Source organism: Meles meles, chromosome 4 (assembly GCF_922984935.1).
Source record: "Meles meles chromosome 4, mMelMel3.1 paternal haplotype, whole genome shotgun sequence".
Taxonomy (NCBI): domain Eukaryota; kingdom Metazoa; phylum Chordata; class Mammalia; order Carnivora; family Mustelidae; genus Meles; species Meles meles.
In genome coordinates this window covers 135,538,073-135,563,480 of record NC_060069.1, presented here as the reverse complement: position 1 = coordinate 135,563,480, position 25,408 = coordinate 135,538,073, and the positions used below count along the sequence as shown (strand labels likewise).

Below are 25,408 nucleotides of genomic sequence, written 5' to 3'. Positions count from 1 at the left end.
TGAATTCCATTTGGATTATCCTCGAAGATGAACCATTCTTGAATTCTTCTGATTTCTTGGAGTGGTATTATTTTACTTTATTTTATTTTGTATTTTATTTTCCAGGAAGTTTCTAACTTTGAGAATGCACAACCAAAAAGAAAGTAAGTCAAGTTCACTTTGTAAGTTTTATGTTCTGTTAGTTCTATCATGTTGAATGGAATATTTTCGTGGTTTTCCTATCAAAGGGCTTTTTAAAAAATTGTCATGTACAAATCTAGATATGTTTCACTCTGCTACCATTTATCTGTTCATGCTGATGCATAGGAAACCTGTTTTGTGACATTTCTGTCCACAGAGATGTGAAAATTGAATTTCCAGAAGAAGAAACATGTGTTCAGACTAGGCTCAGATTAAAGTGGGAGCCTTCTCAAAAACATGCTTCTATCAGTGATCTATTAATCTTCTGAAGAGTTCTGCTAATCCAAATAAAAATGTGTTTGTAAAGAGATTTGGGTTATTTAGGTCAGGCTTGGCTTTACATTCAGCACATCAAGCTGCCAGAGGATGTGGTACACACGTGTTGCATAAGGTAATGGGATTTTAACTAATAAGCGGGAAATACATAGGGGCCGGAAGTTGGTTTATGGGGAAATTTCCAGATTGGTTGCTGATGATACAGAATAGCTTCCTTCCACTTTGAATGCTCTGAGACCAAACTGTTCCTTTGTGGAATTCTGTCTGGAAGGCCTTGCTCTCCTGCCCCCAAGACACTCTGTGCTTTAACATAGTTGTTTTCCTTACCTGCTCAAAGCTTTGTCCCAGTAAGGATATAAAACACACCCATAGGAAGTAGGTAATTGGATTAACAGCTTAGAGCACCTGGCAGACAAGGGTAGTTGTGTTTTAGCCACAGTTAACTATCTAAATTACAACGGTAGCATTTTAAGCCTGAGCAGGAGTAAAGCAGGGGGTTTTTGGCACAGCTCATCTCCATCTGAGAAACTGCGATGCCTCTGCGGGGTCTCCTTCCAGCCACGGATAAGGAATCACCGATTCCAAATAAAATCCTTAAATGAAATGACAGCTTATGATTGATGCTTCTGTCAATCAGAGGATATCAAAACATGGACAGGAGAAAGGGGAATGGATGGGAGGGAAAGTACCTGATGCCGACTAATTAGGGTTTTTCAAAACCAATGAATGGGCTCTTCCGATTGCTACCAATTAAAATAAAATCGAAGACTCTCCAGTTCCTTAATTCCCTTGTCCACCACTCCCCTGAAGGGATAACATCTCATGCTGTTCTCCTCCTCCCTCACCTTACAATACCATAAATAGTTCTTTGGGAACACTAACTCTCCAAGAGGTGTCCTAAGCATTTGTATTAACAAATTAAAATAAGTAAATAAAATAAAATAAAAGTAAAAAAATAAAAATAAAATCAAGACAAAAATTATATATATAGACTTTTTTTCTTACAGACCTGAGCTTAAGGAAGAGTGAACGTCGCACTAATTTAATGACTATCAAGAATAAAAATAGTGGAAAACTCTCAAGTTACCCCAAAGTTAATCATAGGTACAGGACACGTGTGTGTTCACCTAGCGCGTAAAATAATTAACATGATTGAGTCAGCATAGTCTTATTCTCTGTTTCTGTTTTGGACATTTTATTATGGGAATTTTCAATTATACACAATGGAGGAGATAATGATGAACTCACATCACCAAGCTTGAACAAGTGTCAACCTATAGTCAATCTTATTTTATTTCTACCCATTGACACCCTAGTGCTCCAACCTCCTCAATTTTTTTTAGAGCAGATACCAGACACATAATTTTGTATTTGGATATATATTGTTGAAAAGTAAGCCTGTCTCTCTCTCTCTCTTTCTCTCTCTCTCTATATATATACACACATACACACACACACACACACACACACACACACAAAGTGCCGCCACTGCAGTAGAACAAAATAATAAAAATTGTATAATATGACCAAATGTATAGTCACTGTTAAAATTTTTCTGACAGCCTCAAGTGCTTTTTTTTTTTTTTTAATAGTTAATTTGAATCATGATCCAATCAGGATCATCGCAGTGCATTCAGTTCATGTCTCTTAATTCATAGGTCCTTCTCCATTGATTGGTTGAAGAAACTGGATTGTTTGTTCTGAGAAATTTTCCACATTTTTTAATCTTGCTGATTGCATCATTGTGGTATTTAAAACAAAAAACAAAAAACATGTTCTTCTATCCTCTATGTTTCCTGTAAATTCTTTAGGTAGATCTCTGGGCTTGATAGTGTTCAAGTTGATATGTGTGTATATATTTTTAAAGTAGGTTATCAGTAACTGTAGGCTTCCTGCTGCATTACTTTGGAAGCCCATATATCTGGTTGTCTGTAGTTTTATGACTGTGAACGTGCTTAGTGGGTTCAGATGGTATTAGGCTGAGCCATCCAGCACAAAGTTGCCCTTTTAGCCTTTCAATGAAAAGTTTTAACAGCAATTGTTGATTATTGCCCAGATCCATTGTTTCAATAGGGATTATACATGATTATATTTAGTCATCCTTTCTGTATTTGTTGAATGGAATTATTTCAAAAAGAGCTTTTCCACCTCGAGATATTTATTTATTGATTACCTCGAGATACAATCATGTAAAAGTGGCCCACTTTTTTTGTGTGTGAGTTTTATGAATGTTGCATGGAAATTTTTCCAAATTGCATGGAAATTTCCAGGCCAAGATTATATTCATATTAACTGTATTTTGCCATTAACTGCATTTTTCTAGGGTCAGGAAAATTCAGGGCTATACATAGACCTTAGTTAGGGGTAGAATGTATTTCTGCTCTCAAACGTAGTGCAAGCATGTCTAAGTAACCTAATTGCTGCTTGATTAAAAATATTATTTTCTAGGTGTAGACTTAAATATCTGCTTCTTTTATTCTTCTAGGTCAATCCGGAGATCTATGTCTGAAAACAAAGGATTTGGTTGGTAATTTAGAAGATTACTCATGCAGAAAATCTGTTCTGTTTCTCTAAAAGTTCTTTTCTTCGGCCACTTCCATACAGCAACAATAAGTGATTAATGAAAGTCAAATTGAGTTGTCTTTGAATTCTACAGAAGAAATTTTTTTAAAAGGAAGGTGGTTCCATTCTAACTGTAAATGGCTAAGACAAAGAAATCATTGATTTATTCAGAATAATTTCCTTTTACATTAAAAATATAATTCTCTTTGATGGTTTATTGGCTGATTATCTTCCGGCTTCTCAACGTTAGCTTGGCTGAACCATGGTCAAGGTGACCTCTTCCGTATCTTTTCAGATATATGAATCTAGGAGTGAATAAAAAGAAATAAAAAATATATTACAAAAGACTCTTCACAGCATTTCAAAATCAGACCTTTTCTTTAGTTTCTGTGGTTATAGTTTTTGTAGTTATAAAAAAGGCTTGATTTTTATTTAATTCTGAAGTAAATATCTAACTCTATTAATTACTTTTAGAAAGCTAACGGATAACATCTCTCCTTTTCTTACAGACTATAGTTCACTAATTATAAAGTAGTCACAGTGGCAAAACATCTGGATTAGGGGCACCTGGGTGGCTCAGTTGGTTTAGCATCTTCCTTCAGCTAGGGTCATGATTCCAGGGTCCTGGGATTGAACCCCAAGTCAGGCTTCCTGCTCAGCGGGGAGCCTGCTTCTCCCTCTCCTCCCCACTCATGTTCTCTGTCACTATCTTTGACTCTCTCGCAAATAAATAAATAAATAAAATCTTCTTAAAAATCTGGATTATTCAGGCAATACTTTATTTTTTTAAAGATTTTATTTATTGGGTCATGGGTGGCTCAGTGGGTTAAAGTCTCTGCCTTCAGCTCAGGTCATGATCCCAGAGTCCTAGGATCAAGCCCCACATCCGGTTCTCTGCTCGGCAGGGGGCCTGCTTCCCCCATTCTCTCTGCCTGCCTCTCTGCCTACTTGTGATCTCTGTCAAATAAATAAAATCTTTAAAAAAAGAGAGAGAAATATTTATTTATTTATTTATTTGAGAGAGAGCAGGAAGGGGCAGGGGCAGAGGGAGAAACAGGCTCCCCGCTGAGCGGGGACCTCGAATGTGGGGCTTGATTCCAGGACCCTGAGATCATAACCTGAACTGAAGGCAGATGCTTAACCAACTGAACCACCAGGGAGCCCAGGCAATAATTTATTTTTAGTGAAGCTTGTTAAATTTGTGGGTGCCTTTTCTCTCTGGTAGAGTCTAGGAGTTGGATGCTCAAACTCCAGCTCTTTTCAAAATCCAGTCTCCTAGGTGGGATCTGAAAAGCTCATTCAGACCCAGGTGATGATCATCAATGGATGCATCTTCAAGAGTGTCTGCATCTTAATGAGGTCCGATGTTCTTCAGAAGGCACCGTCTACGGAGGCTGTGTCCTATCTCACTAGTCAAGGCCCTCTGGCCAAGTAGTTCTTAAATATTTTGCCTATCAGCCCTGATTTAAATAATGCATAATCTTAAGTAAAAGGAAATAAGTCAAAGTTTTATTTTCCATCAAATTTCTTCTCATAGCCTGCTATGCAGTTTGTACACACAAGGCCATAGCTGTTTCCTTCCTAACATAATTCTTGATGCTCGATTCCCTTCCTGTAGTCAAATAGGAGAGTAAACAGTGACCTTAAGAACAACACAGACGTGCTGACTTTGTTTCCCTGTGACACTTTGGGTGTATTATCTCAAATTTGCCTAATCAATATGATGACAGGACATGTGGAATGATCATCTTTGGTAAAGAGACGAGAAGGGATTCTAATTCTTCATGTTAGTGCCGTTCAGTTCTTCACCGCACTTCCAGGCCCTGGTCTAGGTGGTGGGAGGACAGGGCCGAGCAACTCATCGTTCTTCCACTCAAGATTTGAGAGTTTCTTGAAACCATTGCAGTTCGGTGTTCTCTCCACACACTTGATCATTTTGTTACAAATGATGAAGAATGTGGAGCGTGGGGAGACTTGAACTAAGCATGAAAACCTAAACATTAATTCAGGAAAAACCCTTCCAAGAATAATGTAATCACAAACTATCAACAGGTATTTCAATAACAGCATCCTACCGCGTATGCTTGGGTGCTTATGTAGTTTATGGAAAGATGTGGGGGCCCGCAGGACACTTGGGGGTTGTCAGGGACTAGAACTCTCTAGGATGGACCACAGAGCTCTCCTGTCTCTTACCAAGTTACAACTGTGTGCTGATCTTGTTTTGATTTCATATTTCCTACACTTACTGGATAGATGTTACTGTGAATTCTGCTAACCAATCCTCTGCTTTATTTTAGAAAGGAAAACAGTGAGTGACACAATCTGGCAGGAACCCCGCAAGCCTGAAAATGATTCCCACATCAGAAGTCTCTGTCAGCTAAAAGGTAATTGCTAAATTCAGTTCAGCTGACTTTGCATTTTCCCAAAGTAGCTTAAAGGGCAGGAAAGAAAAATTTACATCTTTCCCTATTAAAATAAGCAGGGCATTGTGGTCTACTTAAAAAAGGAAAAACAACTAGAATAGGAGGTATATATTATTAATAGGATATATACATGTGTCTGGGTGTGTATAGATACTCACAGACATATAGAAAGGAAGTAGAACCTAATTAGGTTGACTGTTGAAGCAAAGAATCAATTGCAAATAATATTTGAAAGTCTTTAATGTCTATAAGAATTTTAAAATGTATTACAAATCAGCCCATAGAAAAGCCATCTAAAATAACATTAATATATTAATAGTTGTTAAAACATTTAAGTTTTCCTTAAAAATATAGAATAGTAACCTTGATTATTAATACAAAATTATATCATTTCATAATTTAAAAAGTCCCAAGAAGAGAAAATTAGCAGCCAGGTGTAGAAAAATGTATTAATAATAAATGACTTCAAAATTAAAAGTATTTAACTTTGGGAAGGTAATGAATAAAACAAAAAGTCTTCAGAGTTACAAGCATGAACAACAGCATAAAAAGTTGCTTGGTATTCTCCCTCTAATGTTACTAGAACAAAAATAATTATATTAGTTACTGATTATTTAAGAGTTTCTAATTTTTAATTAAATATATTTTTTAATATCCTGGGACAAAGGGAATTATGGTGCATATTTATCATTAGTTTAGTGATTTTATTACATATTCTATCAAAATTTTACCTTTTAAGAGTGCTCTTAGATTTACAAAGTAATTATTTATGAAAATAATTTATTTTGAAATAAAGATTATGTAACATTTTGGGAAATAATTTTAATTGAATTTTTAAATAATTATATTTTCTCTATATAAATAAATAGATGAAACATTTTGGAATTTAGGTATTTTCTTTCATCACAACATAGGAAATGTCTTAATAAGATCATGTTGAGATTGGACTGTATCTTCACCTCGTGGATGCCAGCTATGTTCACTCACACACTCTACAGATTAGTCAGACATTCATCCACGTCATCCATCCTCCATCCCTTTAATAAATACATGTGATTTTTAGATATTGTATATTGATTATGGATCAAGAAGTTATAACTGTACTGTAGATTATTTTGTTATAAATGTTGCCCTTTCTTAATAATTCAGTTTGCTATTTTTTTTGCAAATAATTTTCTTCGATTTTTTTTTAATTTAGGAGCCATAGGCAAATTATATTTATATTTTATTATTATATTATATTATAATATAAATATATTTTATTATAATATAATATATATTATAATATAATATATTTATAATATAATATATAATATAATATAATATATTTATATTATAATATAATATATATATTATATATATATAGTATTATAGCCAAAAAATCTTGGCTTTACAGTATGGTGTTTCTGATTAGAGATGTGCTTTTGTCAGAGAAAAAAAAGCAACCCTTTACAGAAACCTTCTCAGCTTTGGTTACTTCTGCATCTTAAGCTACCATATATTCACACGTGTGTGTGTGTGTGTGTGTGTGTGTGTGTGTCTAAAAGTTCAGCTGGCATTTCAGCAGTAGCAGGTGAGTCACAGGACATTTCCTAGGGATTAATGCTGTGCAAGGAAGAGTTGATGGCCCGAGACCAAGGCCATCCGTGCCACTGTAAATTGAAGGGAGAAATTCAGTGGGGAAGGGAGGGCCACAAGTTGTGGTCTTGAATTTTATGGGTGGAGGAGCTTCATTTGGAAAGCTCAGAGTATTTCTAGGCAATTAGTGCCCTTCCCATCAACCCACAATATTTCTTTCTCATTTTTAAACACTACTTTTCAACTGTTAATTGCATAATTACTGAAGAGAAGCTTACTGTGTCTGAGGATAGGCCGTCTGTCAAGTTTAGGGAGAGGAAGACCAGAGGGTGCCTCGTTGCTATCACCAGAGCCCGTTATTTTATTGAACACGTATGATGAAATTCTGAAGGCAGCCTCAATAAAATAGAAGAAAATATACAGGGAATTAAATGGTAGGAATGGCACTAACTCCTACAGAATCTGTTACTAACTCCAAAACTAAAGGGGAAAAAAAGGCCATTTCTCTCCATTTTAGTTTCAATTTCAAAAAGGTGTTTGTTGATGACACATATTAACAACACTTCAGCCCTAAGGAATATCGGGGCCTGATGAAAGAAGTGTCCACGGGTTATGTTTAGCAAGAATTTGTGCCTGGTGTTTGAATCCATAGATATTCACGTAGCTCAATAATATGACTGTGTTATGTCAGTTAAGACAGAATTTACCAGAATACATTGAGTGCCAGAAGCATAATATTTTTAGTTTATCTAGTCCATTTCCTTCTTCTAAGAAGAGTTTTATCGAAACCTCCATCTGTGCTGTTAAAAGAGACTTACATCTGCAAAATAAATGCAAAATAAATTAAGTGCTCAGGACTTTATGACTAAAGCACTGGCATAGTTTAGGTATCAAGGAAAATTAATCTGTAATTCATATCAATTGTATTTTCAGCACCATCAAAGGTAGAATAGTCATAATATTCATTAGAGTAAATCAAGATCAATTTTAAAATTTTAAATTTATAATTTTAAAATTATTTTGGCCTTAGCCTTATGAAGAAACTAAATCAAGCCTGAAAAGAACAAACTTTGAAATCTGTGAATTGGAGTTTACCTAAGATCAAGTTTTGATTTAAGTAAAGATAGTGGTATCAGGAATAAGCTTTTTATATTTTATGTCAGAAAGTACAAAGAAAAAAGGCAAAGCAAATTTTTTTTTAAGTAATAAAAAGGAAACAACATATTTAGAGATTTTTCAAACAGTGTGACTATGACAGACTATTCCATAAAACAGAAAAATAGGCAAAATAATAATAATAATAATAATAAAACTTGGCCTGTTAGTAAAGGAAGTAAAGGGCTGGATAAGATCAGGAAATGTGGTTGGTATTGAGGGGAGTATTAATTTCACCCATACTGCTGTCAAATTATTTTAAAAATAAATACTCCTTACATATGATTTTGATGAGATTCATTACCAAAAATCCTGTTATAGGAGGGATGGTTACTAGGGCCTTCCGGTTTCACATTTGAATTGCCATTGGTTTGAAACCTTCTTTCCTGAATTCTAGTCAGTATCATTATTTGGCCCGCCTTTTAGGAATATGCATGTAAACATTCTGGCTTGATTTTTCCAGACCTTATTAATTCTCTTTCTTTTTTGGCTTGATACCCTCGCTTTCAGGTTGGCAAATAAAGTCACAAATGTATTTACTATTCTGTTTAATTTTCAGGGACCACCAATTAAATTAAAAACTGTTTCCCGGGGGCGCCTGGGTGGCTCAGCGGGTTAAAGCCTCTGCCTTCACCTCAAGTCATGATCCCAGGGTCCTGGGATCGAGCCCCGCATTGGGCTCTCTGCTCAGTGGGGAGTCTGCTTCCTCCTTTCTCTGCCTGCCTCTCTGCCTACTTGTGATGTCTGTCTGCCAAATAAATAAATAGAATCTTAAAAAAAAAATTGTTTCCCAAGACCATGTAATCTAACTTTGGTTAGACTGGCTCACATGAAGGAGTGACAGAGAAAAGCCCTATTTCACACCTGAACACCCGCTCATCACCTGGGAAGAAACTCCCCGAGCACAGGCTGCCTGTGAGCAGGCCTCTTGCTTCCAAGGAGGACTTTCTGAATTGAGTGACGAGAACACTCAGCACCTTCGTGTTTTGGACAAATGAGTCTCCCTTCAGTTTCTTAGTGGAGTTCTTCCTAGGGTTATAGTTTCCTGAGTATGGTTAGGAGTATCTTCATTAGAATCACCTGAAAGCTCATTAGAATTATTAGATTATTAGATTATTTTGCTTTTTTACCTAATCTCATTTCTTCCCCACATCTGCATTCGCACCACGGGAGGAAGTGTCTGGAGAGTGAGCACCCCAAATGAACAAGGCAGAAGCTGTAAGGCTTCTTCTGACCTAGTCTTGGGGGAGGGGGTCACAAAGCATCATTTCCACTGCATTGTTCTATGATAAGTGAGTTACTAAGATCAGCTTAGTTCAATAAGAGGAGAATTGAACTCTGTTTCTTGATGGAGACATACCAAGTTCCCATTGCGGAATATGTGGTGTGAGGGATATTTCTGTGGCCATCTATGGAAAGTACAGCTGCATATTGCCTAATTCAACTATTGCAACTTCGTTACTACTTAGGACCAAATTGCTTCTGTTTTCTAAATATTCTCTTGTAGGGCAATATTTGGGAGATTGCAAATAAATAAAAATGTGTAAGACCACAAGACAAACAGCTAATCTTCGTAAAATACTATTCTTCTGATGTCTCTTCCTTGGTTCAAGACCCTCAAACGTCCTCCTTTTTCTACAGCAGAGGCCACAAACTGGTAGCTGTGTAACTGAATTTAGTAGGCAGTATGCTGCTCTTTTATTACTGAGAGGGAAACTGAGGTCCCAGAGAGGTTCCATGCTTGCTCAGATACCCAGCTGGCCAGTGGCATTCTTCATTTTTCCTTTGTTAAATTTGTTAATTTGTTAAATTTATATTTTATTTGGACCTGTTTCTTGTGAGAATAAGATATCTTTAAGAAAATAAAGGTTTATGATCTAGGCAATATAGTACTGTAATAGTAAATATATGAAAAGTATAAAGAGTATTAAATTGCACTTACACTTCTTAAGTCCTGTAATTTCTGATAATCTACATAACATTGATCTCTTTTCATAGATCTAAATGAAGATGATTTTCTTTTGAGTAATAACATGCATACTTTTCAAGGGAAAAAACCACAAGGCATTTCCTGTCAGGTAATGTGAATAATCAACGTTTGGCATGTGTTTTGTGAAAATCATCTTGTTACTGAGCTCTGTAGTATTCTAGATGCTGTGTACAATACTTCGCCTCGTAGCTATTTTGTATTTAGATATTGTAGGCTGTTTTTGTAATTGATATGTTTGTATCTCTGTGAATTGGAATATAAATGAAAAAATCAAATGATGACTTGAGTTAATAAACCATTTGATTATGCAAAACATTATGCTCAACAGCCTTTTGATAAGTAACTCTGAGCCTATTAAATTAGTGTACTGGGATTTTCTCTGACAAGACCCATGTTAAGTGCTTAGAACTATCTGGTAACCTTCAGTGAGGGGCACGTCCCTCATGTTTTTACGTTTGATATAAAAACATATACTATTATTCCTGACATATCCCTTATAAATTGCATTAATTAGCCCAGGAGTTCAGGCAATTAAGAATGTCTGAACCTTGGGCCTCCCTCATAATAATAACATAACATTAATTAACAGCCCAATAGTTGCTCTTCACCTTGTAATAGAAAACAGTATATGAGCAATCGGGCCAACTCAAGCATCACACTGATTTTTGATATTTTTCCGACAGCCCATCGTGTTCTCTTTCATCATTCTGATAGTTTTATTAGGAAATTTAGAACCGGCCTTCCTCGGTGCAGTAGATTGATCCGTTGGAAGACAGGATACAGCGTCTGAATCATGAGGAACTGATTTGGTGAGGAAAGGAAGCTCGCCTTCCTAAATCCGGCCTGATTTCCGAGGCTGTCGGAGGCCTTCTAATGGGTTAGACAGTGGACCGTAACTTGTGATCAGCCACAGTGTCTTCTGGCTGTTCCGATGCTGCCGGGGTGATAGTAGCGAGCTCCTGAGGGGGGCTGCCCCAAATTGCCTGAGTGCCTTCAACCGGCGTAGTGTCCCACAGTGCGTGGTAGAGAGATCTGGAAACACACAGAGCTCTGAATCTTAGTTTGGCCCTTAGTACCTTTGTGATTTGGGGCAATTTACATAATTTCTCTCTGCCTCCGTTTTCATGATCTGTAGAGTCAGGCTATAAGGAACATTCATCTCCTGGCTTAATCAGGAGGTTTAAGTGAGATACTTTATTAAAGCACTTCCCTTCATGGCTAGCATTTAGGACATGCTTAAAAAATTCTATTGTGGTTGTCCCTGAGGCTCCTTTCTTCTCTTCTGCCTCCCTCTCCTCCTTTTCTTACTCTTTGCAAGGGCTTCAGGACACTTTCACCAGCACAGCTGGCAGATTATTTGTAAAATCTGCGGTCTCATTCTCCTAAATTTAGATGAGGCCTTAGATATAGTATCTAAGTGAAGCATTGTCTGATAGCCAGGAAATAAATGAAGGCTGATTTACAGTAAGAGCTCCCCAGACATGTGTTGCGCCAAGAGAAGTCCTTCTTTAGGTTTTTAGAAGAAAAATAGAACCATCTCTGAGAATGAAGAAAATGATGTAAAAACTTCTTACTTGTCTACAGACATGATGCCCCACGCAGTTTCACTTTACAAGCCCAAACTTGGCTCATATCTGGTCTGGTAAGACAATAACCTCATGGAAAAACCGAAGTTGGCATTTGTTTCCTATCGTGGGAATAATGTATATTCATTGTAGAACTTCTTAAAATCATGTAAAGTTAGAAAGGATTAAAATAATGCATAATACCTTAACAGGGTACATATTTTCACATGGTTGGCCATTTTACAGAATATCATTAACATGGGATAAAGTTCACGGGATATAAAATATATTCATACTTCTGATTATCACAGGACTATGCCTGAAAATATATTTTAGACAATAAAAACATTCATAATACAGAATTTAAACATTAACTGTATTCCCCATCAGGAACCCCTCGGCTAGACATGTTTCCTTCATTTTTTCAAAGTAAGAGGAAAGATCTCAGGTCTAGAAGAAAGTGCAAGGAACCAAGGGGCAGGAGGTGCGGGCAGGAAGCGTTTATGGAATTCTCTCTCCAATACCAACTTAGTTCCATGAGTATTTCTGACTACTTGGCCTGGGATAAACTTGCTGGAGAACCCACCTTGCAGGACAAGTGCCGATGGGGAGAGTTTGAAGCAAAGCCATCTGCCCGGTACCGTGATCATTACACCGACCATAAAGAACATCTTGGGGTAACTTGACTCCCAGCATTTATTTTTGTATCCTTGTTCTTATTTGTTCTTTTCTGGCAGCATTCAGTTGATGGCTCAGACCTTTTGTAGCATATTGAAAAGGGTATAAAATATGCAGTAATACAGACTTTGGGCTAATATATTTTCAAAAATGTTTCATGCCTCATTTCTCACGTAAATTCTTAGGTTGCTTTCAGCCTTCAGAGCGTCATTCATATTCATGATAGAAAAGAGGGATAACATTTATTACTTTCAGTGCTGGTGATATTAAGCCCCGTCAAGCACCCCCCACCCAAGACTGCACCAAAACATTTTCTCCCTACGCTCCTTCAATGGAAAAAGTGTTGCTGCATGAATTAATTTTTTTAAAAATACGTGTGTATGTAAGCGTGGGTTAGGTTCTCTTCTAAAGGTTGGATGACTTCACACCCATTTCAATCAATTTCTCCTTTGACGCCCTTTTCTACGGAGACTGCAAAGCTTAAGTAGTTGATTTCTCGGCCTCCCCTGTAGTTAGGGTGGTCATGGGATCCAGTCCTGACCAGGGAATTGTAGTAAGAAATGCCCGGGGAAGATTTTCTTTTCGGGGGACGAGGGGAAGCAAAGCTTCCTGAGGAGAAAGCTTTGTGCTTTGTCCTTTCCCTGCTGGAAGCTGGGACTTGGTATCTGCTAAGTTAGAAGCTGTCCTTCCACCACAGGGCAAAAGGCACATGGTAAGAATGGTGGAGCAGGAGGGGCGCCTGGGTGAGTTAGTCAGTTAAACGTCTGCTTTCGGCTCAGGTCTTGATCTTGAAGTCGTGGGATCAAGTCCCGCCTCGGGCTCCCTGCTTGGTGGGGAGCCTTCTTCTCCCCTCACCCTCAAAGCTGAACATATTCCTCGTGAACACACATTATTTGTATAACTGCCACTTTTGCTAGTGCCGAGCCCTAATAAGATATTTGAACAAACCTTGGGCACAGAGTTAGAGGGTGACTCGACTCAGCCCCGACTGTGCGATCTAGACCAGCCTCCTTCTGGGTCATTGGCTTCTAGAGTTGAGAGTTAGTCATTGAGTCCTTAAGAAAAAATCGGATTAATAAGAAAAACAACTCTTGGCTACATACAGGCCATTGGCATTGTAGAGACTCATAGAGACTTTAAACTGTATCCAATTCAGCACACCATTGTTGGAAAAGATACACACAGATTGGATCAAAGTGGGACTGCTTTTTGGTGAGCTTAACTGAGGTGGCTTGACACAAGGTGACCGGGAAAACACTTAAGGTTATGGTGTGATCCAGAAGAGACAGGTGCCCTGTTAGGTTTCATCAGACAAATAATCCAAGTTGTAAACAAACCATAAGGCAGGAAAAAAACAGGCCAAAACGACCGATTATTTACCTACTACTTGAAAGTGTCAACCAAAAAATTGTCAGTTTTTATGTATGATGGAATATAAAAATGAACAAATTATGTTGTGCATCATTCTTATTTTCAAGTACTTCCTTACCCACTGTATAACTTTGCTACTGGATTAGTTATCTGTTTCCAAAGTCCCTCTCCCTGCGCTAGGCAGGGCTTTCTGCTTCTTGCCGTTCGGAGGAATCAGTACCTCATCTTGATGGCCTTTGCATGTGGCTGCTTGAGTATATCGGAAGGTGGCATTTGGCTTCCCCCAGAATGTGTGACCCAAGGCACAGAGTAAGAAGGAGACCAGGACGCCTTTTAAAACTTGTCTCCGAAGTCATATGCCATCACTCCTCCCTTATTCTATTTGTTATAGACAACTTATTAATAAGTCCAGCTGATCCTAGGGAGAGGGGCATTATGACCCACCTTTTGAAAAGAGCAGTATAAAACAATTTATAAACATATCTTAAAACCACCCAAGCCACCCAAAATAATGTGACATTATAGATGGAGGAGTTTTCCTATATCCCAAGAGCAATATTATAACTCATTTTGCAGGTAGAAAGAACGTAGAGCTCTATTTGTTAGCTAGAAGAAAAACATAACCTCTTTTTTAATAGAAGATTTTACAGAGTGGATTTAGTTGGTTTTAAAGGAACATGGAATGTTAATAGGAAATCCACATCTTGGGCTCTGGTGAAATGAAATTAAAATCAGAATAGATTTTCTTACTTTAGTATCCAAAGTCATGCTCACTGTGTCTATCTATCTATCTACCTACCTATGTATTCATCTATCCATATATCCATCCATCACCTTTTAAAGCAAGGAAAAGAGGCTAACCAGTCCCCATTTCAACTTTTAGTTTATATACAGAAAAAGAAATGCCAGGTTCTAATAAATGAATTTTATTAATGAACTATATTCCTTAGCCAAGTTCTTATTTTATACACACACACACACACATATATATCTGTACACACACACACACACACACATATATGTATATATGGATATTATCCTATAATGATCATTTTTAAAAGTTGAAAGGAATTATTGGGGTATCCCTTAACATTATTCTCATGCTTAAAAGAATTATACAATTCAAAAAATGGCTTGGAAAAACATTCTGGTGACATACTGTGCCAAGCACCAAGTACTAGTTGACATCTTTAAAATGTAACACAAACGTGAAAATGGGGGCCTCCTCCCTCACAAATCCACATCCTACACCCAATGGCAAAATAAAATCTCGTCATTGGCTTCAGTCGCTTCAGCTGTTCTGTTGATTTCTACTTTTTGCCTCTTGGTCCTTGGCTAGAATTTGTGGGACTTCTGCTTAGCTTTGGCCGTTATAGTAACCAAACCTGCTTCACCTTCATATGAGTGATAACTTTTGACTTTGAACTTGTTTAAAGTCTCTGTGTCTCTGATTCCTTATGTGTAAAATGGTGATGAGAAAAATTTCTTATGATTATTATAAATATTAAATGAAACAGCATATGTGTGTTACCCCCAGAAGAGGTACAAAGAGCATTTGTGTCCTCTCCCTAAACTCCTTGCAATCCCATTGTAGTCCTCATGCTCAGAATCAAGTTCAAAGTTCCCTTCCGTTCCGTTGTAAGCTCCATCCAATGCCCTTTGCTTAATACCAGGTACATGGATTTTTCAAGTAGATGTAGACAGTAAGGATCTTGCATTGACCCCTACTAAACGTAATAAAAAATATCCTATGCTATGACTTCAGATATTACCTAACTCCAAATATATATTTGGTTTGAGTTTAAACTCTATCAGAGTTTCCAAAACGATGCCTATTATGTACCTGATAGTGAAGGGCAGAAAGGGAAAAAGGTATCAATGCCTTCATGAATCATTTTCTTGATCCTAACTCTCTTTCTACCAACTTCTGAGTTTGTGGATTTTTGGATCATGTGTTGGGACTGTAGTAAGTGAAGGATGGGGAATGAATCCACTATATATTTAATGTGTGTGTATATGTATGTGTGTGTATATGTGTGTGTGTGTGTGTGTGTGTGTGTATATACACCTACACACAGATATCAACTTTATATGTATGTATTTGGTGAAATGGTAATCGCCGTACTTTGTTAACTTGATGATTATTAAAAGTGAGAGAAAAGGATCCTTTCTCCATTATTTTGGCAACTGTGTGATTTTATTTTTATTTTATAGTTATTATTTTTTTAAAGAATGATAACATCAATCTTGTCCTTTTTCTAATGCTAAAGATGGTAAACTTTTTTTTTAAAGATTTTATTTATTTTGACAAAGAGAGAGCACGAGTAGGCAGAGAGGCAGGCAGAGAGAGAGGGGGAAGCAGGCTCCCTGCTGAGCGATCCCAGGACCCTGGGATCATGACCTGAGCCGAAGGCAGAGGATTTAACCCACTGAGCCACCCAGGTGACCAAGAGGGTAAACTTCTAATACTGGAGTCCATCTCACTACCAAAGACATGTAAAACCTGCTGCCTTTGAAATGGAAGGAAACTTCTCCCCAAATAATACTATTTAACTGTTTTTTTCTGTTTCCCAATAATTTTGGTACAGTGAGCATTATTTTCTATAGTTCTTTATTGCATTTGCCACATGGAAGTGTTTTTAGAAAACATAAGACTCATACTTACCGACAAGCTTTCTGACTTAAGCATAAAGCAGTACCTCTAAAGAAGAATGAGTTTTTAATGTGAAAATGTCCCCCAAATTTAGTAATTTCTTGTGAGATAAGGAAAATTTTATAGTGTTAAAAAGTGTATCGACTTTCTCTTACCATATTGAAATCCTCAGATCACCTTAACCACACTCCTTTCCTTGTTGGGCCATTGCTAAACAGAAGTTCAGGGAAAAGACAGGTTTTAGAAGGTATGGAAAATTTCCAGGACACTCATAGACATCAACACATCTTGTAGTATTACGGACCTGAACCAACTGTAAGCCCTCTTTACAATTATTTTTCCAGACTTGCTTTTGGGACCACAGCTAACTAAATTATACAGATTTCATTGATTATTATTTCCTAAAATATAATATAAATACTTGCAGATTCTGTGACAGATAACTACCTTCAATAAATCTTGTTTCTTTATATAGGTACAAATATGATCATTTCCAGGTATCTCCATTCACAGGACTCTCTTCCCAAAGATAAGTAACATGTTAGCATCTAAGTTTCTATAATAGTTTTCTTCTCAACAGTGGTTTTTTGCCCAAGGGATGATAGCTATTCTAGGTAGGAAGAGGTGACGAAAAGGTACTATTTAAATATGACTTCTATTTCCTGAAAAACTACTGTACTCTGCCCTTCGTGGTCCCATGCCTTCTAAGTTTTTAGTAACTAGTTAAATATCACAGAGCTGTAAGGAAAAAAAAAACTGAATCTTGATAAATACAAAAAGGACTTCCCAGGTGAAAGTAAAGCTACGCATTTGGAAGGACTAAGAAATAACTTAATTAGAAACGGAATCAAGGAACCAGATCAAGAGACCCGGAGCTACCACTTCCTTTTGAAAGGAAGGTATTGGGCTAAATGAACACAGAAACTTGTTGGCGCTCTTGTAATACATGGTTATTAGTAGCTCATTCTTACTTTTCCCTTGATATTCTTCTGAGGTCCAAGAGTCGGGCGTAAAGTTACAAAAAGGAGACAGTTATCTAGTGTAATATCCCTAAACTTGTTAGACGAACAAAGAATTCCTGGGATCTGGCTTCTTATTTTATTGAAGCACAGAGGTGCACAGTGGCTCGCTCAAGTTCACGTGGCTAGTCACAAAGCAGAGCATCCCAGTAAGGCAGCCATGCATCTGCAGACCAGGGCTGGTTCTATCAAACCAGGTCATTTTTTGTTCATTTATTGTATAGATTAAACTATAGCTCCTATATACAATGTTTGTATTCTTTTTTCTATGCAATTTCCTACACCCATAGCTCATTGTATGCTAGGACTCTAGTAGACACTTAATAAAGATCAATTAATTTGTATGCTGGCACTCAGATTTCCTACTGTGCACATTTTTGGGGTCAGCTAGAGGGTGTACCCCAAAAAGAGAAGCAGTCTTACGAACAGTTCTAGAAACTTCTTCCAAATTTGAGAGGGGAGGATATTACACAGGAAGTAGTCTCTGACTTGTGTAATCCAGGCAGCTCCCAGCTGACTTTGCAGTGTCTCCTAGAAGAGTGACCCCAACATATGGGTAAATGAGCAAAGAGCAGTCTTGGCTCCCCCCAAACCGAAGTGCCGGAAAGATGACCGTGGAGTTGTAACTCCCTGATGCCATGGAAAATAGAGTCTGTGGGATGCATTATTCCAAGATAGAGCTGTGAACACCAAAATCTACTTGAGAGGAAGGAGAAGGAGCCAAAAACCTGTATTAGAACTTGAGTAGGTGATTTGTATTTATATAGTGGGATAAGACTGTTACATAAAGGGCTTTGTTAGACATGCTAAATTACACTGTTCAAATGCCTCTTAATCCTCTAGGCAAGTGCTTTTCCCTTCCCCACATTACCTTATGCAATCTTCTCTCCTGTGAATAACCATCACATTTTATTTGTACTTCTCACATGACACACATTAACCTTTTCCTCCAGATGTTTGGGTTGTTTTTTTTTTTTTTTTTTTTTTTTTTTTAAAGATTTTATTTACTGGGGCACGTGAGTGGTTCAGTTGTTACGCGTCTGCCTTCGGCTCAGGTCCTTTGGAGAGAGCCCTGCTTCAGGCTCCCTGCTTGGAGGGAAGCCTGTTTCTCCCTCTCCCACTCCCCCCCCTGCTTGTATTCCCTCTCTTGCTGTGTCTCTCCCTGTCAAATAAATAAATCAAATCTTAAAAAAAAAAAAAAAAAGATTTTATTTATCTGAGAGAGAGAGTGAATAAGAGAGCAGGAGTGGGGAGGGGCAGAGGAAGAGGGAGAAGCAGACTCCCAAATTACAGGTAGAATGCAGAATCCTGAGATCATAACTGGAGCCGGAAGCAGACACTTAACTGACTGAGCCACCCGTGTGCCCCCCTCCAGGTGTATTTTTAACCAACTGTTCATTTCAGATATATTTATAGACCATATTAAAGACCAGGTTTGAGATGTGTAAAAATCACTCTGCAGCCCCCCAAACTCATCCTTTTAGTGGAGGGAGCAGGCACAGGAACAGACTATACTGTTAAGTTTGGTTTTTAATCAATTATACTAAGCAATGAACATCACAAAGCAGACAAAATATCTTATTCTCCTTTCTATCTCCCACAGATTAAGTGCTCAGTAAATGTGTGTTGAATGAATAAATAAATATTTTATAAGTCTTCTAGGAGAATATATTCTATTTCATTAGTTAATTCATTCAATTGCCTGTTCAGTGGCCTTCTTTAAAATTATGCTTAACTTTATTTTAAGTATTGGTCCAGTGTTTGTTTAATTTTAATTTCTATTACTGAAAAAATAAATTTTATAATTATAATGATGTAAGAATACCCAATATCAACATGGCAATTTTTCCACCAGTTATTTTTTTCAATCAATTCATTTATATAAATGAATTCTTTTCAAATTTTCTTTTTAGTTAGTTGTAGTTCCAAGAAAGCATTAAAATGATTCTGAGATGAGACTTGTTTGTTTTCATAGGTTGCATTGATTTATTCTAATTCATAATTCTTTTGGTTTTATTACTGTCCATTGAGTTACTACAATGTTAACTGATCATTGTGACCTTACAGATTAACTTTTTAGAGTATGTTTAAAGTCAAAAAGAGTAGTCCCTTTTATATAGAAGAAAATGGAGATACAGCTTTGGGGTTTTAATAATCTCAACATTTAAAGCTAATTATTTTATTTTAACCATGAAAATAAATTTCCTCATTTTTATCCAGTCCCTAGGTATCTTTCTTTTCAAGTGGCTAGGAAAAATTCAAAGTAGAAAAGCTGGATACTTATGTTCTGCTCGGAAGAAATAGATTTGATTATAAAAATATGTATTCTAAACATATTTTTAAGTTATAGAATTTCTCCTAATTATAGGAGTAATATATGTTCATTGTAGAAAACTTGAAAAATGCAGAGTATTTAAAGAGAAGGAAAAAGCCACTTAGAGTGGTGTTTGTACTTTTTATACAAATTTTCATACTGATTTTTGACTTAATAATGTATTGTGAGCATTAAAAAAATAATTTCTAAAGTCTAAAATTGGTAAATCTTTAGTAACTAAGTGAAGAGTCAGAAGAGTTGAAAGCTCAGAAAAACTGTCAATGCAAAATACATGAACGTTCTGAGGTTTCATTTCAGGGAGTTCATTATAGGCTTTCTTTAAAATAAATCAAGATATTAATTTGAAAACATCTCTATTTCTCCTGTTGAAGAAATTTTGTGAAACAGACATCAAGTGTACAGGCTTTTTCTATTTGAATACTTGTTTAAGAGGTCACGAGAAAACATTTTTCTAATTCAGAAGAACAGAAAAAGAACAAAGGGAAATGATTATACTTCGTGCAAAGTCTGTCATGTTACTTTACAACTTCCTTTTCATTAGTGGGAATAAAGAGTACACAATTCAGACAGTTAGGTGACTTGGATTTAGTTAGTTTCCATAAGACTAAGTTTCTCCTGTGTGAAAGGAAGGGATACCATTGGAAAAAATTTAAATTCCCACATAGTGAAATATATATGGGAAAGAAGTGTATGTGTGTCGATGAGGTGTATATATTCATGTATTTACATATGTATATGAGTAAATAATATATAAATAAGAAAAATAAAAGATAAATATCTTTTTACATTCATAGATATGTGAAAGGGGAGATGTGTGTATATATATATGTGTGTGTGTGTGTATATATATATATATATATATATATACATGGTTCATATATATATATGAAAGAGAATAGGCCTATAAATGAGTGTTTATCTGATACTTATCCTCTATTGAAGAAGCATATTTAATGTATAAATCAAAACCCTGGATTCGATTGGTCTTAATGTGGCTGTCATTCCTAAATAACTAGCAATTAAAAATCTTATGAGAAAGGACATTGGATTAAAAGTCAGAATACTTGATTCTCATCCTTGCTCTATTATTAATGAATTATCTTTCTCTGGGTAAGCCACTTAGCTTCTCTGGTTTTTCTCATTTTTTAAATAGGCTGGTAGACTAGATGTCCAATAAGTTTCATCCCAGCTCATAAAATATGGTTGTAGGACTATTCCAGTTCAATAATTCATTGATGCTATTTTCCAAAAATTATTCTATCATCCCAATAGTCAAGCAAAGTGTCAGAAAGTGAGGTATATTTAATTTAACACTTCTAACAAAATTTTTATATTATTTAAGGAATGTGAGCAAAATGAACTAAAGGATATGGACACATTATATATGAAAGATAGTATATACATAATAAAATACACATATGAAAAATATTTAATTTATATTCATATATAATTGTCATTTTATTGGCAAGAAATTTTAAGTAAACTAAACACAATAATTTTATCTCCTCTCATTCTCAATCCCTAATTCTGTTTTTCACGTCATTACCAGATCAAGTCCTCATTCATTCATTCATTCATTTTGAATCATTACTTCTAACTAATCATTTTGTGTCATTACTTCTAATTAATATAGAGTACCAACTGTCAAGAATATTATAGGTACTGAGGATACTGCATCGTACCTATATGGAAGGTTATGGTTTTCTGCCTTCCTTCAGTTTAGAGTCTATGGGGAAGGAAGATGTTTAACCAATGACACAAAATATAAATCTGAAGTTGTGGTGAAAGCCTAGAAGGTAAAAAATGGGAACCTAATTTGGACTTAGGAGTCAGGAAAGAGTTCTCTGAAAAAATGACATTTAGGATGAAGCCCCAGGGGTGAGTAGGAATTAACCAGTTTAAGAGAATGAGAATAAGCATTCCAGGCAGAGAGAGCAGCACACATAAAAACACTGAGGAAAAAAAGTGCTCTGGAGATTGGGAATCTAAAAGTCATCACCTTGTGAGTATGAAGAGAGTCTAGAGACATAGGTGTTATAGACCCCATCAAGTATTTGGAATTTTTTTTAAAGAATACTGGGAAATTTTGCAGTAATATAAGCAAGATAGTAATATTATCATATTTACATCTTTCAAAGAGAACTCTAGCATATATTGTGAATCAACTGAAGAAAGGCAAAAGTAGAAAGAACACCATTTAGAGATTTGGCAGTAGTTTCAATGAGAGAAGATTAAACTAGGGTGGTAACAAGGGAAATGGTGAAAAAGAAACAGGTTCAAGATATATTCTGGAAGACAGACCAAACTCAGTAATGGGACTAGACCAAATTTAGTAATGGAGAGGTTTGTGGCAAAGGTGATAATCTGATTTATAGAAAGTGCATGAGGGTAGATGAAGATGGCATTCACCGAGTGGAAGAAGCCCAAAAGAGAATCATGTTTGGGGGTGTAGACGTCAGTCTTGAAGTCATTTTAGGTAGACAGTTGCATATTTGAGTCTGAAGCTCTGATGAAAACCTTGGAGAAATAAATTGGGCATCCATCAGCATGTAAGTGCATTAAATGGAGGGTGTGTGTGTGTGTGTGTGCGTGTGCATGGTGTAGGTGAGAGAAGAATGATGGTAATATTAGATGAGGGCCCAGAGTTAGTTATAAAGGAATTGAAGCATTTGATCTTGAGAGAAAAGGAGTTATCAGCATATAGGAGTTAGAGAAAGAATGGCCAGAAAGGATGTAAAGAAAACCAGAGAACCTGGTGTCACAGAAGCCAAGAAAATGAAGTGCTTCCTACAGACCATCATGGTCAATCTTGCTGCATATCAAGCAGTAATGGAGTTTGAAAATGGTTCATTGGAAAACAAAAGCAATCTGAATGGAATAGTAGAAGCAAAAGCTGATTGACAAGTGTGTGAACGGAGTTGAAAGGATGAGAAATTAGAGGAATTAAGGGAAGCACACACAGTGAACTTTTCTGAGAAGTATGCCTGGGAAAGGGAGCAGAAAGAGTGGTAAATAAAATATGGTGAATTAAAGATAGATAAGATCAGAGCATATTTGAATGTTTTGGGGAAAAATTCCTTTAAAAAGTAAGATGAGCAAAATTCAATAAAAAGGCAAGAAAAATAAAATGGAAGCCAAGTGTGCCACTCCCCTGATCAGAACAAATACATGTTCCTCAGTCTGTTCTACAAAAGCCTCCTTGGAGGCCTCTCTTCAGGTCTCTGGCTGATTTTCCACCTTCTTCCCTCTGTTCTCTTCCTCGGGCCATACTGAGAACTCTTCCAGGACCTTCAGCTTTAGAACCTCTGCACAAGACAGAGCCTCACGGGAGTTCTCTTCCCCCTGCTTTTCGATGAGCTCATCCTTCTCTGTCGTTCAGATCTTAGAGCCAGAAATGGCCTCTAGAACCATCCACTGAATTCAAAGCAAACACCAAATCTGCACATCCGGTTCCTTATAATTCAGGCCTGGGCTTCTGTATTCTTAATGAAACCACCCCTCATCACCCAATGTAAATTAGTAACCTGCCCCATCCACACTCAGTCATGCTGATAATTGTTAGAGTAGCAGATGTCAGATTTTCTTGTTCTGTATGTGATTATATGTTTATGGTATGCTACTTCCCTCTAGAATGTAGACTGTATGAAAGCAGGGGTCTCATTTTACTTGTTCAATGCCATAGCCTCAGAACGTGTGATAGTTTAAAAAAAAAAGAAAGAAAGAAAAAGAATTGTGATAGTGCCTGGCATACAGTGGGGTGTTCTATAAAAGTCTGTTGATTGGTTGAATGGTGAGTTCAATTTATGACTCAGTCTTCTTAGAAAACATCTAGAAATTAAAAAGTACATTATTATAAGTTTTAATCAAATTCAGCACAAATACACAGGTAACAGATTAGGGGACTATAGTGAATAACATTATAATTTTGAAAATATTCTAAAGGATTTATTTTTATTTTTATTTTTTAAAGGATTCTTTTTTAATTAGATCATCTTAATGATTCTATTCTCTCTTATAATATTTACTCTAACTTCCATCCCTCAGGTATGTACTACCCTAATAGCAAGGGAAGGTTTCTTGGAAATACTTTGCTATTAGAAAGTAGTCTGCCGAGGCACCTGGGTGGCTCAGTGGGTTAAGCCACTGCCTTCGGCTCAGGTCATGATCTCAGGGTCCTGGGATCGAGCCCCACATCAGGTTCTCCACTCAACAGGGAGCCTGCTTCCCCCTCTCTCTCTGCCTGCCTCTCTGTCTACTTGTGATCTCTCTCTCTGTGTCAAATAAATAAATAAAATATTAAAAAAAGAAGAAGAAGAAAGTAGTCTGCCTAGTGCGCCTGGGTGGCTCAGTTGGTTAAGCATCTGCCTTCAGCTCAACTCATGATCCCAGGGTCCTGAGATGAAGCCCCACATTGGGCTCCCCAGTCAGTGGGGAGCCTGCTTCTCCCTCTCTAGCTTCCCCATGCTTGTGTTCCCTCTCTTGCTATCTCTATCAAATAAATAAATAATATCTTTTAAAATAATAATGAAGAAAAGAAAATAGTCTAGCATAAAACATTTACTATGGATAAGCCATTTGGTGGATAAAACATATGTACAAACTCAAGAGTGTATTTACATTCAGCAAAGACTTATCAGGCCAGGTACTATCCTAGATATATGGGATTCAAAAGTGAATAAAATGCAATAGATTGATCTCTATTAACTCAAAGATCTGTGAGTGATTAAAGATACAAAAGTTAACGAGACACTGCTTTGAAAAGACTATAATACAGTTTGAACAAAATAGTAAGAGGTCAGTTTGTTTTAACACCTCTGGGCCATGAGCTCTCACTTACATGAATTTAGACATCATACAAATGCTTTCATTCCTCCTAGGGGCAAATCATTACTGTGAAATTCAGTTACCCTGGTCTGTAACACCTTTCCCCGTATCAAGTGAAAGTCATTTTCACAAAGAAGGGGGAAGGAGAAGGCAATTTCTGATGCCAGTGTTTCAGCGGAGCAATTAAGCATCGGTTGTAATTGGAGGATGTTGCCATATGAAAGAAGTACAACAAAGAAAATTATCATGCTCAATGGTTGTGCAATGTCAGCTTATTATTTCTGGAAGGGCCTCAAGATAAGAAAATGACTCGTCTTGAGTTACAGGGCCTGGGAAGACAAGTAAGTCAGAAAATACTGAAAAGGAATACAGAAGAAAATAATACAAAAATAAATAACCATAGAAATTGTGTTGAGCTGAGCATGACCTTTGGAAAGAGAGGGAAGATTTTTGCATATCTAAGAAAATCTCATCACAAGCCTCCCTGGAAGATTAAAATGATTTCAATATTTTCCCATTTATTTAATGCAAACAGGTCTGGCTTGCTCTGACAAAACGTCACATTTCCTATTTAGGTGCTATTATGCAGAGACAGAACATCAAGTTTATACTGGTTGCTCAAAGTCATTCTTCAAGACCAAGAATAAGCGCTGAAAATAATGATTGGAAATGTTTGTGTGCCCGAGATCGTCTCTCGCAAACATTTCTTTGGGCTTAGTTTCTCTCAAAGGATTGGAGAGCACTATTATCAGTGCATCTTATTCAAACAGTAATGAGGAAGCAGGTCATTTGCCTTTTT

The 25,408-nt window shown here is 36.7% G+C and overlaps 1 protein-coding gene across 1 annotated transcript in view; it reads left to right on the top strand.

Moving 5' to 3' along the window:
- The window catches only part of SAMSN1 (SAM domain, SH3 domain and nuclear localization signals 1), a 141,942-nt gene that overhangs the window by 26,296 nt on the left and 90,238 nt on the right, over positions 1-25,408 (top strand). Inside the window, 3 exon segments of the mRNA XM_046002294.1 lie at positions 106-143; positions 2,942-2,979; positions 5,316-5,402. Of these exon segments, the coding sequence (XP_045858250.1) occupies positions 106-143; positions 2,942-2,979; positions 5,316-5,402 (163 nt within the window).